Source organism: Equus przewalskii, chromosome 27 (genome assembly GCF_037783145.1).
Source record: "Equus przewalskii isolate Varuska chromosome 27, EquPr2, whole genome shotgun sequence".
Taxonomy (NCBI): Eukaryota; Metazoa; Chordata; class Mammalia; order Perissodactyla; family Equidae; genus Equus; species Equus przewalskii.
In genome coordinates this window covers 34,421,089-34,438,691 of record NC_091857.1, presented here as the reverse complement: position 1 = coordinate 34,438,691, position 17,603 = coordinate 34,421,089, and the positions used below count along the sequence as shown (strand labels likewise).

The 17,603-nt window shown below is 44.1% G+C and overlaps 1 protein-coding gene across 9 annotated transcripts in view; it reads left to right on the top strand.

The window, feature by feature from the left end:
• The window catches only part of ERG (ETS transcription factor ERG), a 256,558-nt gene extending 246,952 nt beyond the window's left edge, over positions 1 to 9,606 (top strand). For all 9 annotated transcript variants that reach the window (XM_008539408.2, XM_008539400.2, XM_008539405.2 and 6 more), the window contains 2 exons: positions 181 to 228; positions 7,647 to 9,606. In XM_008539408.2, coding sequence (XP_008537630.1) covers positions 181 to 228; positions 7,647 to 8,167 — 569 coding nt within the window. In that variant the 3' untranslated portion in view covers positions 8,168 to 9,606. The remainder of the gene's footprint in view (positions 1 to 180; positions 229 to 7,646) is intronic.
• The last annotated feature ends 7,997 nt before the right edge of the window (positions 9,607 to 17,603 follow it).

Sequence of the window (17,603 nt, the reverse complement as noted above, 5' to 3'; positions counted from 1 at the left end):
TCTCAGATCCCATGTGACATCTTAACCAATACAGGAAGTGGTGCTGGGTGACTTTGGTGTGGGGGTCATTTTCAGCTCTGGAGTCCAGAAATACAAGTGGGTCAGCATTATGCCCACAGTTATGTCATACTGAGCCATGACCATGTCATTGGGGTTTGACTTCTTCTGTTTTCACCATAGATCCTTACCAGATTCTTGGACCAACCAGTAGCCGCCTTGCAAATCCAGGTGAGATATCGCTGATGATTTTGCTCTTACAAAGTTATCTTTTTGGCAGTGGCTGTTTGGAAAGATGAACTTGTATTGGTGAGAGATCCCTTCAACTGAAGAAATTTTAGTTTTAGGTCTCACTGGATTATTTCGCTAGGTGGAAAAAAATGAATCAGGTTCTAAATTAAGATGATACCTTTAGCAAAGAGCATTACTGTGTAATCCACGCTGTGTCAGTTTGCCGTAACAAAGTACCACAGACTGGGGGCTTGGACAACAGACATTTATTATCTCACGGTTCTGGAGGACAGAAGTCCAAGATCAAGGTTGTCAGGTGTTGGCAGGGTTGGTTCCTTCTGAGGGCTGTGAAGGAAGGAACTGTTCCAGCACTCTCTCCTTGACTTGTTCATGGCCATCTTCTGCCTGTCTGTCTTCATCTCGTCTTCCCTTTACGTGTCTCTGTGTCTGAATTTCCCTTTTTATAGACACCAGTCATATTGGCCTAGAGCCCATCATCATAACCTCAACTTTCACTTGATTACCTCCGTAAGGACCCTATTTTCAAATCAAGTCACATTCTGAGGAACTGGGGGTTAGGACTACAACAGATGAATTTTGGGGGACACAATCCAACCCGGCTCCCAAGCAGATAAAATAATATTTTTAAAAGGAGAACCTTAATTATAACCACAAGACTGCAAATTTAGGATCATCTTCACTGAATGATCTGTTTCTGAACTTAGATGCTAGAAGAAAGTACAGAGTCTTAATTGGCCCATTGGTAACCTGTGCCTTGCCAAGGAATGTCACCTGTCATCACAGTTCAGTGCCAACCAAATTGTTTTATTTGTTTGTATTCAGATCAGAACCAGCTGTGCTGGCATCAACTTCAGAAATTCACAGCACATGCTGCATATTCTCAACAGCAAATTCAAATGCCAAGATGTCACAGGCATATTGCGAGTACAAGCTGGAATGTATATTTCCTAAACATTGAGGCCCAAATAGGGTTGGAAACGGAAAAATTCAGATTCACTCAGCATACATTCCCCACAAGGGAATTTCTACTTTGAGAATGTGAAATATCATCGTTATTGAGTGTCTGCATCTTTGACATTAAATTTTAGTTAATGTTAACTAATTCGGCAAATATCTTTTAAGCATCTGAGCAGTTAGAAGGGACTGTTTTGTTTACTACTCTTCCCCGGGACCCTGGACCAGGTGCTCAATAGTTATTTGGTGAATAAAAGAATACAAGGAATAATGAGATACCATCCTTGACCCTCAGGGGGGCTTACATTGAGGTGAAGAGATGGACACAGGCAATGACAACACCGTCCAAACCATAGAGCCACAGGCTCTTTTCTCTTATGTGAACATCCACCTGGTGGCCAAGTCTCCTGAGTGTCTGGTCCTTCCTCATACCCGTGCTCAGCTTTCCATTTGTAACTGTCTCCGTAACCATTCAAATAAAAACGATTACTATGTTTTGAGATGATTATTATCAGTCATGTTTCAGGAAGACTGATCTGTCAGCAATGTTCAGAATAGACTAGAAAGAGGAAAAGGGTGGAAGCTGAAGCCCTCTGGGAACATTAATACAATAATGTGAAAGAGCGATCAAATAGCTCCCACCCCATATAATACCTGGGCAAGGGTTCATGTCTGTGGTCCCATCTCCCAACAGCCCCGGGAACTCATTATCTTCATCCTACAGAAGAGGAATCAGAGGTCCAGAGAAATTAGGTAACTTTTCCTGGGTCACATAGCCAAAAAGAAGGAAGGCCAGATTTGAACCAGATTTGAACCCTGATTTTCTGTCCCCAAAGTCTGCTTTTATTTTTGTGCCCCGCAATGCCCCTGAGTAAGCATGAGAGACAAGGGAGATCTTGAAGAATGGGGACCAAGAGAATAGAAAGGAAGGATTTCCATTTCTATCTTAACAGTTGTCTAGGTGCATGTGTCTGAGGTCAGAGATGAAGAAGAGGAAACTGTCAAGCTGCATTAGACAAGACCAAACTGGCCTTCTCACTCACACAAGTTGGCTAAATGAAATCGATGTTTATGCCCATGTTGTCACAGCTCAAAGGTGTTGCTTGGTTCACAGTGGGACCAAAGACAGTCACTGGCCCCTAAGCAGATCACCAACTCTCACAGTGGCACACTGTGCCCAGCAGCCTGGGGATGCCCACTGTGGGTAGAGGCCTTGGGGGCAGAGTAAGGAGGAGATTGCAAACCCATCCCAGGCCTGGGAAAATGTCTTGGTACGTAATGAGTCAGCAGCACTGGCATCATGAGCAAAAGACTCCACATTATACCACAAAGACCATTCTCACTGGGCCTGGGGAAAGTGGCAGCATCCAGCTTTTCATTTGAAGATAAAATTTGATTTTACTTAGTTTATAATGAATTAGGCCTTCTCTCCATCTCCCCTTAGGCTGTGTGTCTGTTGTATTCATGTGGCCTTTCCCCCTGAAACCAGAATGTCTTTTATCTTTCTATTAATGAGGATGCTTCTTCCTGTCACTCCATTTTCCCATTCTCTGAAAGATAAATCCTTCATCACTTAGGATTGCTGCCTTTGCTCTTTAGACAATGCAAACGCTAATCATTTTAAATGGAAAGATGACATCATACAGTATGAATGCACAAGATGACAACAGCATTTCAACATCTCCATCCCAAATATCCATTTGGCGTACACTTTGGACCGTATTTCTCCTGCAGAGAAAAGCGTGTCCTTGCATTATTATATGTCATGGATCAGATACAAGCAACGTCGCTTCTTTACATCCTGTCAGAATGGCTGAGCATTTAGTGGGGCTCCTCTGATGAGCTGAAGTTGCCTTTCCATGAAAGAGCTTTCCTGGGTCATGTTCAGTGGCTCCCTTGATGCTAACTGGCTAGTTTCTAATGGGGGGTGTGAAAAGGTATCCCACATCATGCAAAACCAGAGACCAGTTTTAGGGATGTTTTGCCATTTATTAGGAGGTGGGAGTGTCCAGTCTTCCACTGGAGACTTACCAAACTCCAGGCCCAGGGAGGGGACCAACTGGGAAGGACTTGAGGAGACACTGGAGGTGTGTGCTGAAACCAGGCCTGAAAGCAATGGTTCATGCAGTACTTCAGCATCAAAGCCTGGAGTCTGGGTGCCAACCTTTGCTGACCTTGGGCAAAAGAAGTCATTGTACCTCTTTGAGCTTGAATTTCCCCATCTCTATAATGGGCTATCACAGGATTCTTGGTGGGGGGGGGGGTTAAATAAACACATGTGAAGTGTTCAGGATGGTGCCTGCCTCATAGTAAGCTTTGAGTGGATCTCAGCCTGCCCTGAGAACCCCACCGTTCCCAGCTTCTGCAAGGCCAACATGGAGTTCCACAGGAGTAGGTGTCTTTCTTTTGGCATCTCCTGGCTCTAGGAGAGGGGTGTACCCTTCTTTACACTCTAGTTTTCAGCCCAAACAAATCATGATAAGAGCGTTCATGTACTGAGTTCATCCTCATAGTAACCCTGCAAGATAGCACTATAACCATTATCCACATTTGGCACCTGAGGACACTGAGGCACAGAGAACTGAGTGAGCTGCCCAAGGTCCCATAAGTGACAGAGCCAGGATTCAGCTGAGGCACTGCCAACTCCAAGGTGGTACTTCCAGCCACCGGCCTCCCCTGCCCTTCCAACAAGTCCTGTCTGAGCCACACTGAGCCCAGGGCAAAGCTTTCCTCTGGGACCCGCCTGCTGCCTTGATCTCAGCGTGGTGGCGAGGCCAGGCTGTGCACCCGGGTTTTTCTGCAGCACCCAAACTCCTGGAGAAAGTGGCCCCAAACAACGGCTGCTGTGGTTCTTGCCTGGGCCCTCTCTGCTTTATTTACTGCTCTGTCCCTCTGTCACCTGGCAGCCACAGTGCCCTGCTCGGGGACAATCCTCCTACTAGACCCACAGCTGCTGAGTCACTCCCAGCTCTGCTTTTCTCTGTGGTTTATAAACCGTTTAGATGTTTTGCCCTTTTTTGCTCAGTCCGTACCTCTTTGCTACCGTGTTTCTCCTCTTTTCTTACAATTGCATTAGGAGACCACTTTTCTCCTAAAACTTGAAGGATTGGCTTTCCCCTTCTAAGCCCCACCCTTCTCCCCTTCAACCCACTGGGCTCTCCTGCAGGTGGGCTACCTCCATCTTTATTTTTTCCCCCCAATCCTGACTCTGTAGTTCATTATCCTAGACAAAACTAGGACAGAAGTAGCTACTCCTTCTTGATGTTACAAGGAGGTTGTCAAGATGGAGCGAGAAAATAGGTGTGAAGGGTTTTACCAAAGAAAGGTGATTCACGAGGTGGAGGTGACGATGCTGTTAGGATGGAAGATCTGGTGTTGTTAGAGCTTCTGCTTTTATTGTTGGTTTGGCCAGCGAACAGCCCAAGCCATTCCTAGGCTTCCTGGACCTTAAGTACTCTTGTTTTGGAATCCCTAGTCTATATTCTAAAGCGCACTTTTCTTGCACAGTCAGTGTTGCTGTTTTGACAGTAAAATAGGAATTTAATAAATTGCTTTTGAAATTCTGTGGCCACGAGTAACTCATTTAATTTACCATTGCCTGTGATTTCACAGCAACCATTGTGTGTCCTTGAGAATTCTTCCACAAGGAGAAAAATCTGTTCTATACTGCGAAAGCAATGGATTTTGTTATGAATATTAAGTTTAACAAGTAATGAGCTTGACATAATGCTACATTTTATAACACTTACTTAGATATTAATTGATTTTGCACTTACGGTTTTGTTCTCAGAGTTGGAAGCTATGAATTTTGTTTACAGATCTTTTATTTCCATAGACCCTTGAAGTGCTAGAGGTTTGAGTCCTGTGTCTTAAAGACTAATGGGTAAAATAGTCTGGTGAGAAATTGCTCATCCATCCTTTGAGCTTTGAGTTTCCAGCAGTAAATTTAGGTCCTTGACCTTCTAGTTCTTTAGAAGTAGTAGAGATATGAAACCACTTTTGTCCTCTGATTCTCTTTTATACACATTTATAAAGGAAGTAGGCAAAGGACCGGCCCGGTGGCGCAGTGGTGAAGTTCCCACATTCCGCTTCTCGGTGGCCCAGGGTTCGCCAGTTCGGATCCCGGGTGTGGACATGGCACCACTTGGCAAGCCATGCTGTGGTAGGCATCTCACATATAAAGTGGAGGAAGATGGGCACGGATGTTAGCTCAGGGCCAGTCTTCCTCAGCAAAAAGAGGATTGGCAGTTGTTAGCTCAGGGCTAGTCTTCCTCCAAAAAAAAATAAATAAATAAAAAACAAATAAAGGAAGTAGGCAAGGGACAAATTGCTAGGAAGCAATGCCCAGGTTTGAATTGATACTGAATATTATTTTGGCTGTTTAGGAAGGTCTATGTATTTGTAGAAAATCTGTGGAATTGCTCTCTCTGTGGGAAGAGGTTAACAGTGAATATTTATTTTCAAACAACTCTATATGTTTATACTGAAGCATATGTTAGACTGTTAAATCAAAAATCCATGTTTAAATTCCCAGGTCATATATGGAATTTTTTCAAGTTGTAATCCTTTGGTTACAATATATATACTAAAACCATATGGTTTTCTCATACCATTCTTTGTATTTTTTAAAATGCATATTAATGAAATGTTGGGGGCAACAAAACTTGATTGAGAACAGTTTGAATATGTGGTCCTGAAAAAGCAAAGACTTCCATTGCAATGAACTACAAGCTGTTAATACATTTCAAATGTGTTTGCTAGACTGAAAATGATCATTTTCCAGAACATATTCAGAAAAGGCTGACCTTTCTCATGATCTATCGTATGGATGAATTCACAAACATGTCCATTTCCATGTAGCCAATGTGGAAACAAGGGTTTATGAGTTGGACAATTTGTATAGGGAGCTAGTGGGAAGGATTTAGAGAAAAACAAATTTATAATTGATTTTTACATGACATCAATTCCTGAATAGTAGCCAAAGTTCTTCACTCATTTTTATCACATCTATTGATATTTACTGATAGCATAATAAAAGGTAATCTTTTTGGTAACAAGCCCAAGGCGGTGCAGTAGCTAGAGTTTGGGAGGAAAGCCCTGCCTCTCATCCATTTTCAAAACTTCTAAAATCTGTTCAACACGTCTTAGCTTCTCCTGGTACTCAATATTACTGTTGATATTCACATGCTTCTCTCCTTCAGGGAGCCATAAATGATCTTAAAGTATTGGAAAAGAGTGGCTGGAATGATGTGCATAGATTTTTCTCTGAAGTTAATAAAACATAAAAGCCGCATCTACATGCCTCCGATGAGATCAAGAAAATCCTGATGATTAAATGAGTTGGAGTCTCATTTCAGCTCCCCAAGAGGGCATACAATCACTCATTGTTACGGTTTTTCTTTTGGAAACTCTTCTTAACACAATGGGCATTGCAATGCAGGGGCAACACATGGATTTCCGTTACGATGCATTTGCCTAAATACTGGAAATGGGTGATCTGGTTTGAAAAAGAGCCAACTCTTTTCTAAACTTCCTCATTTTGAGTGGGTTAATTCTGTTCTAGGAAAAGTTTTGACAGAATTGCTTTCTGTGTGCCAGCAAAATGTTATGTTAGAAATAACGGTGTTTACTTCCATTCTCTATTTTTTTCCATAAACTTTTAGAAGTTCATTTCCTAAATCTGACTTTTATTATTTTGCTTGACCTAGCCAATATAAATGGTGTTAAGTCATTATTGCCATCAATGTGGCGGCACTTTCTGCCTCAAAAAAATAGGAAAAATAAGCCCTTCCACCCCCAAAACACAAAGTTGACTGGGCTGTTCTTCTAAGGAAGTCAGAAATGGATGGAACCAGCCTGAACTCTGCCCCATAAGAATTCTCTGCATTCCATATAGGACTCGGATCTGTAGATCCGCCTGATAGTCACCAAGGATCATCATCTTAGTGCAGGTTCCCTAGACATAGAGCTTGGGCTAAGTATTCTTGTGCAAGTGATTAATTAAGTGTATGTTCTCGGGGCAGAGGGTGTGGCAAAGCAGGGTAGGGCAGGGGAAAAGCTTAGGAAGCTTGTGGCCTTAGCTGGAACCTCGCTTCAGTTGGATCCCATGGGGAGCTCTGGAGCACGAACAGCATCACAGAGTTGGTCCTCCTTGAGGCGAGGGGGCCAACTTCTGGTACTCTGTGTCAGCCCGTCAGGCTGTGAGTTCCCTAGGGGTGAGTGAGGCAGCTCCTGCTGGGCCAAGGGCAGTTCTCTGGAGAAGAGGGGGGAGCTGTGGGACAGGAGCAGCCAACCCCCCGCCAGCAGCTGAGGGATGGGTGCACAAGCCTGTAAAGGAGATCCGGGTGGAACACCAACAGCACCCACTTCTATCACTGAAGAAAGCGCCTTTCCCTCAGAACCTGTGCTCACAGGTGTTTTCCTTCCTTTTCCCACCTCATTAGGGAGTGGACAGATCCAGCTCTGGCAGTTTCTCCTGGAGCTCCTGTCAGACAGCTCCAACTCCAACTGTATCACCTGGGAAGGCACCAATGGGGAATTCAAGATGACGGATCCGGATGAGGTCGCCCGGCGCTGGGGAGAACGGAAAAGCAAACCCAATATGAACTACGATAAACTCAGCCGTGCCCTCCGTTACTACTATGACAAAAATATCATGACCAAAGTCCACGGGAAGCGCTACGCCTACAAGTTCGACTTCCATGGAATCGCCCAGGCCCTCCAGCCCCACCCTCCAGAATCATCTCTCTACAAGTACCCCTCGGACCTCCCCTACATGGGCTCTTATCACGCCCACCCACAGAAGATGAACTTTGTGGCCCCCCACCCTCCGGCCCTACCCGTGACGTCGTCCAGTTTTTTTGCTGCCCCGAATCCATACTGGAATTCGCCAACTGGAGGGATCTACCCCAACACTAGGCTTCCAGCCAGCCATATGCCTTCTCATCTGGGCACTTACTACTAAAGACCTGGGAGAGGCCTTTGCCAACAACACATGATCACCAATAGCTTGCCACAAACTCTGTTGGAGAACACGACTCAAAAGTGCCTCAAGAGGAATGAAAACGCTTGACGGGGGCTGGGGAAGGAAGCCAGGGAAGAGATCCAAAGACTCTTAGTGGGAGGGAATTACTAAAATAGTGCTACAAAAATAAAGAGGACGCTGAAAATGTAATGTATATGGACATACAATCTGTGGACCAACCTTGTAAAAGACATTGTAAGTAGAAGCATGACGTCATGAGGACAAAGTGCCAAAGAAAGTGTTCTTAAGAAGCGTATAAACTTTAGAGTAGAGTTTGGGATCCTGCTAATGCCAACTGGGATTAAACTAAACCCATAGAGATAACACAGTCTTGACCTAACATCCCATGTATAATGTCATTTTAAGGAAAACTACCTGTATTTAAAAATAGAAACATATCAAAAACAAAAACAGAAAAGAAGAGAGACTGTGGCCCATCAGCAGACATTGACGTGGAACTCATCGACACTCGCTGTTTTGGGTGAAAACAGATTCCTTCCATTTGATGGACAGCCAGCAGCTCTTTCAAACTGTGAAGACAACCCAAAGTTTCCAACTCCTTTATACTATTACAGGAACTGTGAGCTGAACGGTGGACTGAGAATGTGTGCGGAGGGAGCGTGCTTGTGGACGGAGGGCTGGAGGAGGTGGTAGAGATGGAAGCAGGGGAGGAGGAGGCAAGGACTGGGAAAGAAGCTTCCCAAACAGTCAAGACCGGACTTAGGACAGTATTGGGACTGTGGAGGATGAGTCATGGAGACTTGAGGTTGAAGGTGGTCAGTGTTATACCAAACCCAGTGTTAGGAGGAAGGACACAGCGTTAGGGAGGAAGGGGAAGTCATGGGATTCAGAAACAAAAATATGCATCTCTTTTTTTTGTTTGTCAAAAGAAAATTTTAACTGGAATTGTCTAATATTTAAAAGAAACGTTCAGGACCTCATCATTCTGTGGGGGCTCTGTTCTCCACAGGGTCAGGTAAGAGATGGCCCTCTTGGCTACCACCATCTGAAATCTAGGCAATTGGGTTAGGCGGGCTCCAGTTTTCCTTTCGAGTCGCGAACGCTGTGCGTTTGTCAGAATGAAGTATTCGAGTCAACATTTTTTTTCCTTTTTATATAATAATTATATAACTTATGCATTTATACACTACGAGTTGATCTCGGCCAGCCAAAGATACACGACAAAAGAGACAATCAATGATATAATGTGGCCTTGAATTTTAACTCTGTATGCTTAATGTTTACAATATGAAGTTATTAGTTCTTAGAATGCAGAATGTATGTAATAAAATAAGCTTGGCCTAGCATGGCAAATCAGATTTACACAGGAGTCTGCATTTGCACCTTTTTAAAGTTGCCTAATAGAAACTTGTGCTGAATGTTGTGGGTTTTGTGTTATATTTTATGTTGTCCAGGAACTTGTGCAAGTGAGAGCCAAGCAAATAGGATGTTTGGCACCCAAACAATGTCGGCCTCTCAAGGTCCTTCTTGCCCACTCTCTCGTATTCCTAGCCCCTTCTGGAGCAGAAGGACCAAAGGTTTCACATTGGAGTCGCCATATTTATGCGCAGAATGGAAAGAGGCCTCTACAGCTGAGGTTGTCAATGAGAAATTCCAGATCGGCACCCAGTGACCCTTAATTCCTGTTACGATCATAAAACGTTTGTTGACTGATGAACAAGCTATTGCTCTCAATGCAAATTGTATTATTGTTGGTAAATAAAGCATCATGGATAGCTGCAAGCTCTCACTTTAAAGAGACAAGGGACAGCTTCTAAATTTGCCACTTGGCTTGTCTTTCAGAGGTTCTCACCAGGTAGACTGTGACCTTAGCCTTCCCACACCAGGATAATCTGGGTGCCATGCTTTGGGATTCACCAGCCCTGAGCCTGACATACCACCAGACACTGTTTGTTTCTCTGATCTAAAGTCAGTTCCCCTTGACACCTTTCTCTCCTGTGTGTCACAAATGGTGCCAACCTCGGCCAAGGTAAAGTAGTTCGAGAGGGGGAAGACAGGCAGAGTGAAGAGGGAGCAAGCCCGAGCAACTTCTTAGCCTGAGGCGGTTTCTGAATTGGCCCATTTCGTAGCTGTTTTGGGGCTTGTTTTGCACTTTGTAATCCTTTTGCTATGATTAAATGAAGTTGCCAAACCTCTGTGCTATGGATATTTTGGCAGCTGTCTTCAAAGTCCGTAGGATCCGATTACCACAGCTTCAGACGCTCTGCATTACTTGAATTATAAGAAGTCCAACCATCAATCATTTTGCAGGGGTGGGGAAGGCCCACAAAGTGCCTGCATCTCCTTCGGGAAAAAAAATACATAAATAAAAGCAAAAAAGCTGGCAGCTAGGGTGACCCAAACTGTTCTAATGGAAAAGCGCAGTCGTTTTTACTGTGGCATGCAAAGTCAAGGCTCACCTATGATCTGCATAGCAATACTAATTTACTGGGATAAGCACTCAATTCCACTCTTTCAAGGTTGTATCATGAGCAAAATCGTAAAAACGAGACGTGATTATCCTATTCAGTTTTAACAGATGTTTTCAGTTAAGTTCCCTCCATCCAGATTATTAGCAGACTTTATGACAAGCATGAGCAACTGGGATCATTTTGGATAACATGATGATGCTGAGTTCTCCCAAATAAATAATTCTCAAATTATGTCTTAAAATAATGTTAACTCTCTGCTTCTGTCATGATCTAAGTCCAGAGCACTCTCCAAGTTCAGATTCATAATGACACGAAGGACCTTATTCACTCTCTGCTTCTCCCATCCCTTGGCTTGCTCCGATACCCACTCATGATCCCTACCTAACCGCGCTTCTGCTGCCAAGAGATGTGCCCTCTCTCCTTGTCTTAAATGCTCTTCTGGGCTTTGTACTTGGTGGAACCCCTGTGTATTCCCAAACCTCAGTCAAGACTTCATTTTTGCTGCCAGGCTGATGCCCTGGCTGCGTTTCTGAGGGGTTCATGCTGGACTGATTTGTCAGGACGGGTGCAATGAGAGGACTTTCTGCTCCTCTGAAGCACCTCTCTGTGTGGCTGCCGCACCTGCCACCTGGGAACACGGGCCCGGAGGGGCTTCCCTGGGACAGCAGCTGCAGTATAGATGGCTAACACTCCGGAGCTGGGAAGGTGATGACAGATAGGAAAAACACAGATATCCTGCAGGCCCCCCAATTGACCTTAAACCTGTGGCAGGCGAGCAACAAAATTTTTTTAAAACCTGATTTGATTACTCTCTCATCACTCCACCCAAATAGAAGTTCTGAGATGAGTAATAAGAGAATAACACACACTTTGGGTTTCTCAAAGGTATATCAAGTTCTGTTACTTCTCTTTATCTCAATCTTGGTTTAAAAAGTCTTGTTAAAATGTTTTCGTGTCAAAAGGGAAAAAGGTTGGATATAGAAGTCAAATATTAAAAATAACTGGAACTTCTTTATTTATCATAGAGCGGTGGTTCTCAAAGTGGGGTCCCAGGGCCAGCAGCATCAGCCCCACCTGGGAACTTGTTGAACATGCTGATTCTCACACCCTGGGACCCAGCCATCGATTCTAAGAAGGCTTACAGGCAGTTCTGATGCAAGTTTGAGAACCACTGCAAAGGAAGAAAAGATAATCTGAGTCTACGTGTGGAATGTTCAGTGGGAAATCTCAATCCTATGAATTTTTTTCTGTGGCCACATGAAAATCGACCATTAGGGTAACTAGTTTACTCTGGAAGTATCATCCTGAGTTATGCTTCCTCTGAGCAGCTCTCCCTTTGCAGTTACCTCCTCCCTATGTGTATTAGTTGTCTACTGCTGAGCAAGAAATGACCACAAATTCAGCAGCTTGAGACAACACACATTTATTATCTCACAGTTTCCGTGGATTAGGAGTCCAGGCACAATGTAAGTGGGTCCACTGCTCATGGTGTCATCAGGCTGAAATCAAGGAGTCAGCCAGAACTGTGATCTCATCTGTGACTGGAGTCTTTTTCCAAGCTCGTTGGTTGTTGGCAGAATTCAGTTCCTTGAAATTGTAGGACTGAAGTCCCATTTCCTTACTGGCTGTTAGCCAGGGACCACTCTCAACTCTTGGAGGCCACTTAGGGTCCTTGCCACAGGGCCCTCTCCACAGCAAGGCAGCTGCTCCTTCAAGGCCAGCAGGAGAATCTCTCTCACTTAAAATCTCTCTGACTTCTTTTAAGGGCTCACTTAATTAGGTGAGGCCCACTCAGGATAATCTCATTTTTTTTGTGAACCCAAAGACAACTGATTACAGGTCTTAATTACATCTGAAAAATTTCTTTAGCCATAGAATACAACCTAATAACGGGAGTAAAACCCATTGTATTCACAGGTCCTGTTCACACTCCAGTAGAGAGGATTATGTAGGGCATGTACACCAGGGGATGGGAATCTTGGAGGCCATGTTAGAATTCTGCACACACCATGGATATACTACCTGTCTTCTAGCATTTTCTAGGATCCTCTGTGAATCAAACCTGCTTAAAACCCACACTGCCCAAAATGACAGCCATGACTCAGAAGCCCTGTATACCTGAAGCCCTATGCTCCATGGCTCCCTCTCCCACTGGCAACATGGGCCTCTTTGAGCAAGTCTGATGGTCTTGATCTGACCAACCTGAAAAGCTTTATGTTGAAAATGTAAGGGCTAATGCTAACTTTTCAATAGTATTTACATATTCTTTTTATTTTATTTAAAAAGCAGCCAGTTATTTCTATAAAAAAGAACTATGCAGACTCTTCTAACGTAATTCTTATTTTGAACTAATTTTATAAAGCAAAATAGCTTCATTGATTTTCCCATCAAGTGGTTTCACAAAATATTATTCTGTTGAGAAAAGCCATAATTTTACTCGATTATGATTTGTGCTACAGCATGTCAAACGACAGACTTATGCAGGAAACGTGTTAAATGTAGGATCATTATGAAAAAATAAATAGAAATTTTTCATGTTTCATAGACACATAGCATGTTCTCTAAAGAAAATAATCCAAAAATGGTAGCCAGAATTTCCTTCTAAGATGACTTCATAAAACAGTTTTGAGATTTTACAAGGCCATGACACATGGCTCTGGGTCTCCAGAGTGGCTGAATGAGCATGGCCAAAGAGTACTAATTAAAAGATCATCACCCATCTAGGAGGGAGGTCCCAGGGACAGACCCCAGGCTTCTGCCCTTGACCTTACTTATTCATACCTTACTAGGATGAGGACATAGAAGACAACTCCAGATGCTATGGGCTGAGAGGGCAGTGGGTTACATGACAAACTCGGGATGCCAAAGAGCAGGCTGAAGGGATGGGCCAAGTTTAACAAACTTACTGGAACTTAATGATGTTAAGACCTGCGCTGTGTCCAAAAACCCCTGGAGCTGGACTGAGCAGAAGTACATGTGAAAGCTCTTCAGGGTTTTGGAGATGACAGCAATGATATGTAGAACAGCCAGCATTTAATGAGCTAAGGGGCAGACACGGCACTAAGCACTTCAAATGCATTGTCTCTTCATTCCTCAATCACCCTCATGATACTAATTAAAAAAAAATCCTGACACTCAGATTCAACAACTTACCTAGCACACTCAAGGTAAGAAGGTGAGCTAATGCTTTCCCCAGTGCTATCTGACTCCCAACCCTCTACACTTAAGCTGTTTTGCCTCATGTTGACAGGACACGCGAGGGCACCCTGATAGTCCAAACTTGGGTTGCATTTTCTAAAATAGATGATTAATTCTGTTTCATACTGATTCCAACAGCACTTATGGACATACACTTGCAGAAGGACGTAGGCCAGTTAGAGCAAACCCAGCAGAGAGAGACGAGGGGAACGTGAGAACCCAAGACTATGCCACGGAGGAATAGCTGAAGGCGCTGTCCAGTGTCTCTACTGGAAGTAAGATTATAATTATAGTCAATCAATCCAGGACCCAGCATGGTGCATGGCAATATTAAGCTGTCAGTAAATGTCTTCAGCTGTGTGCATGATGGAACATCCAGAAAAGTAACATCTGGACCAAAGGTGGACTCAGCAGGCATGCCCATTGGCCAAACTCAAGGAAGAACTTTTTAACAGAGAAGTTCGGTATGGAATAGCCAACCTTCACCCAGGAGTTCCTGGGTGTGGTGTGCTGAGGTGTGGACCAGGTGATGATTCGTTAGATGTTTAGCAGCAATTGCTTAGGGAACTACTTGGTTGTTTAGGTCTTTGCAGTTCAGTTCTGCAAAGTGATTGTCATAGACAAACATACATAGAAGATCAGGGAAGAGGGTCTGAAATGCATGATGGCTTATAAGGCTCCCTTGATCAGTACCACTAAGTACTGAGAGCATGAGCACATTTGGGGGTTAGACATTACAGAGGCACTAGAATCCCCTAGATTTGTTTGTGATGTGGCTCTGTGTCTCCAGGGTGACTTGAGCCCACTCTGCTTGGAGGTTAAAATGCATCACATCTGTTGGGCACCACAGGGCCCAGGTGAATGGCAGGAAGCAGCTCACTAGTGGGACCACTGAACTGCCCTCCACATTTTCTCATTCTCCTGTGGCACTCTTCCAGAAAGGCCCATGGCATGGCAGTTATTGATCACAGCCTGCTCAGCATTAGCCATGTGCAGGTAAAGAGTGTCAGGCTGCCCCAGGGAGCCTCAACCCAGCTCCAGACTAACCATCTCCTCCTCCAAGCAGGCCCAGGAGGCTGGGAGCAGAGGCTGGCTTTCCATTTAAGATGCTCAGCAAGGGGCGGGGCTGAGGATAACTGTGTAAGAAGGAATTTGGGTTAGAAGTTATGAAGCCATTTGGTAAAGTCTCTGGATTAGAAGGCCACGATATCCCAAGAAGCTGGTGGCACAGGGCAGGGCAGGAAGCTGCCAGTCTTCTTCAGAGAGGGCCACCTCCAAGGAAACAGGGACCAGAACCAGTGTCAGTCACAGTAGGTCCCGCCTCTTCCTGAGTGAGAGAGTGGAAGGGGTGGGGAGAGAGCAAGCGTCCCTGCGCAGAGTCCCTCCCCATGGAAACATGCTTGGTAGGGAATAGTCGTTCCCTCCTAACAATAGGCCTAGTCTTGAACTGGTCAATTGGACAGTTCTTTTTAAAATAAATCTCTGCTCTCATCATCTTTTCTAATTTGAGACTCTGTGCCTGTCTGTGCCTCTCTCCTTTCATGTTTATGTAGCACAGAGCATTTCAAAGTGAGATTAAGCAATGGTCACTGGGTTTTAAACCAGCACTGTCTGGTCCGTGCTCACAGTTAGGCTCCCCTATTTCGATTAAGACGAAAACACTAACAGAGTTTTATGTCGTTCACTCAGTGAAGAATGCGCACTTGCCAAGAAAGTTTTATTCAAGTTCAGCGGCAAGGACAGGACTTGATTTCAGGATTTGTCTGACTCCAAAGCCTCTATGTCTAGCCACTGTGCTGTTCTGCCTCTCAGAGAAAGTTGAATTAAGAGTAAGACTCAAGGGATGGGCAGATGATTATATGACGATGGGAAGCCAAGAACACAGGAAGAAACTAGGAGGAGGAGAAGACAGGAGGAGGCTGAATTATAAGTTAGTGTGTAGTGTCCAGGTGTGTGTGTGGCGGGGAGGAGAGGGGAGCTTGTCAGCCAGATACTGAACTATGATGACTTCTGGAGACCTCACAACACACCCACAGACAGGGAAGGACCCGGTCTTTCTTGTAGAGTGTCACACACACCAAGTAAAGAAATTATGCAAAATCAAACCAGATGAATCCAGGCTACAGAATATTCAGCTTTGGTCGAATGAATGCTATGTCTTGGAAATTACCTCATCTGATAATTGTGTTGGGAAGTACCTCTCATGGTGCTTTGATTATCTGTTTACAACTTGTGAACCCACCAGAATTTCCCTCTTCTTTGTCTAGCACTTCCACCCAATTTCCACTTTTCTTCCCATTGTGGGCCAGACGCTGTAGGAGTGGTTTTTGGAAAGAATGTTACCATAATTCTTAGAATTCAAGATAAATCAATGAGGAGCAAGAATGTCTGGTTTCACTTATCCAACAAGCATTTGTTTGCTGTCTTTGATGTCACAGCACTGTCAGAGGTACAGAAAGGTGTCAGAGAGTTCTTGTCCTGGGAGAGATTATAATCTAGAGGGAAAGGAAGAGTGTGCATGAAAACCTCTAGAGCAAGACTAGACAGTGTGAGATCTGCACAGAAGTATTCAGAGGAGGGAGCAGTCACTCTCAGTGAGTGGATCAGGGAAGGCTTCTTGAGGGAGGTGGAGGGTTTGATGGATAGACTAGGTTCCAGGAAAGAAGATTTTCTTTTCTTGAGCAAAGGCATGGGATTAGAAGACAATCTTCAGGAGAGAAACATATCAGTCATGGAGAAAACAAAACAAAAGAAATCAAGCAGCTTGTGGTTTACAAAGTAATGTAAGGCCAAATAGGATGTTAATTCTTGTACATAATGAACCACATCTGAAGTGTGGCACCCGTGTGGACCACATCTGAAGAGGCATGACACTCACAGGTCTGACCTGCTGTGGTCTGCGGTATGAAGAAGACTCGGGGCACGAGAGAGTGAAAAATGGAGTCCGCACCCATTCTAAAAGGTAAGCCTTTCAAATGATAGGCCATTTTGGAAAATATCTCCAAGACTTTTTTTCAAGTAGCCCCTATCTCTTCCTTGGGCAGAGATTATATTAAACAACTGCTGAAACATACCAAACCATTGAGAGCTGATCTGAAGATTTGAGGATAGTGGGAGTGAAAGACTATTTAAGGATATCTCACATTGCTGTGAGATGTAATAGAAAAGCGATAATAACAAGGCACATTTGTGATGAGCTCGGTAATTCACAAAGGGCTTACCCATGTGCTTTCCCAGTTAATCAGAGCAACAGACCTTAGAGATAGAAGTTAATTTACTCGTTCATTGAAAACAAAGATCCGATCTATAATAGCAGATAGGAAGTTGGCCCAGGGGATAAAAAAATAAATGGAACACAGGCCCTGCCTGTGGACCTCAGGTTCTTGTGGACCTCGGAGTCTTGTGGAATTCATGTCCCCGTTTGAAGATGACAGGCAGAGACTCTAAGAGGGTAATACATCTTTTAAAACATGGAGCAAGTATGAAGCAAAGCCTGAACTTGAGCCCAGGATTTTGATGCTAGCCAGGTGCACTTTCAACCATTCAATGCTGCCTCCTCCTCAGTGGTACTACACGAACTCAGTACAGAAACATCATGAAGCCAGGCAACTGCTAATGTATTTACACAGGTGTTCACCTTTGTGTGCACTGAGGCAGGCCTATCTTTTTGTACTATTACCTGATCTTAAATCTCAGATCTCATTCTTCCACCCCCAAATTCAGGATGGAATAGCTTGAATTAATCT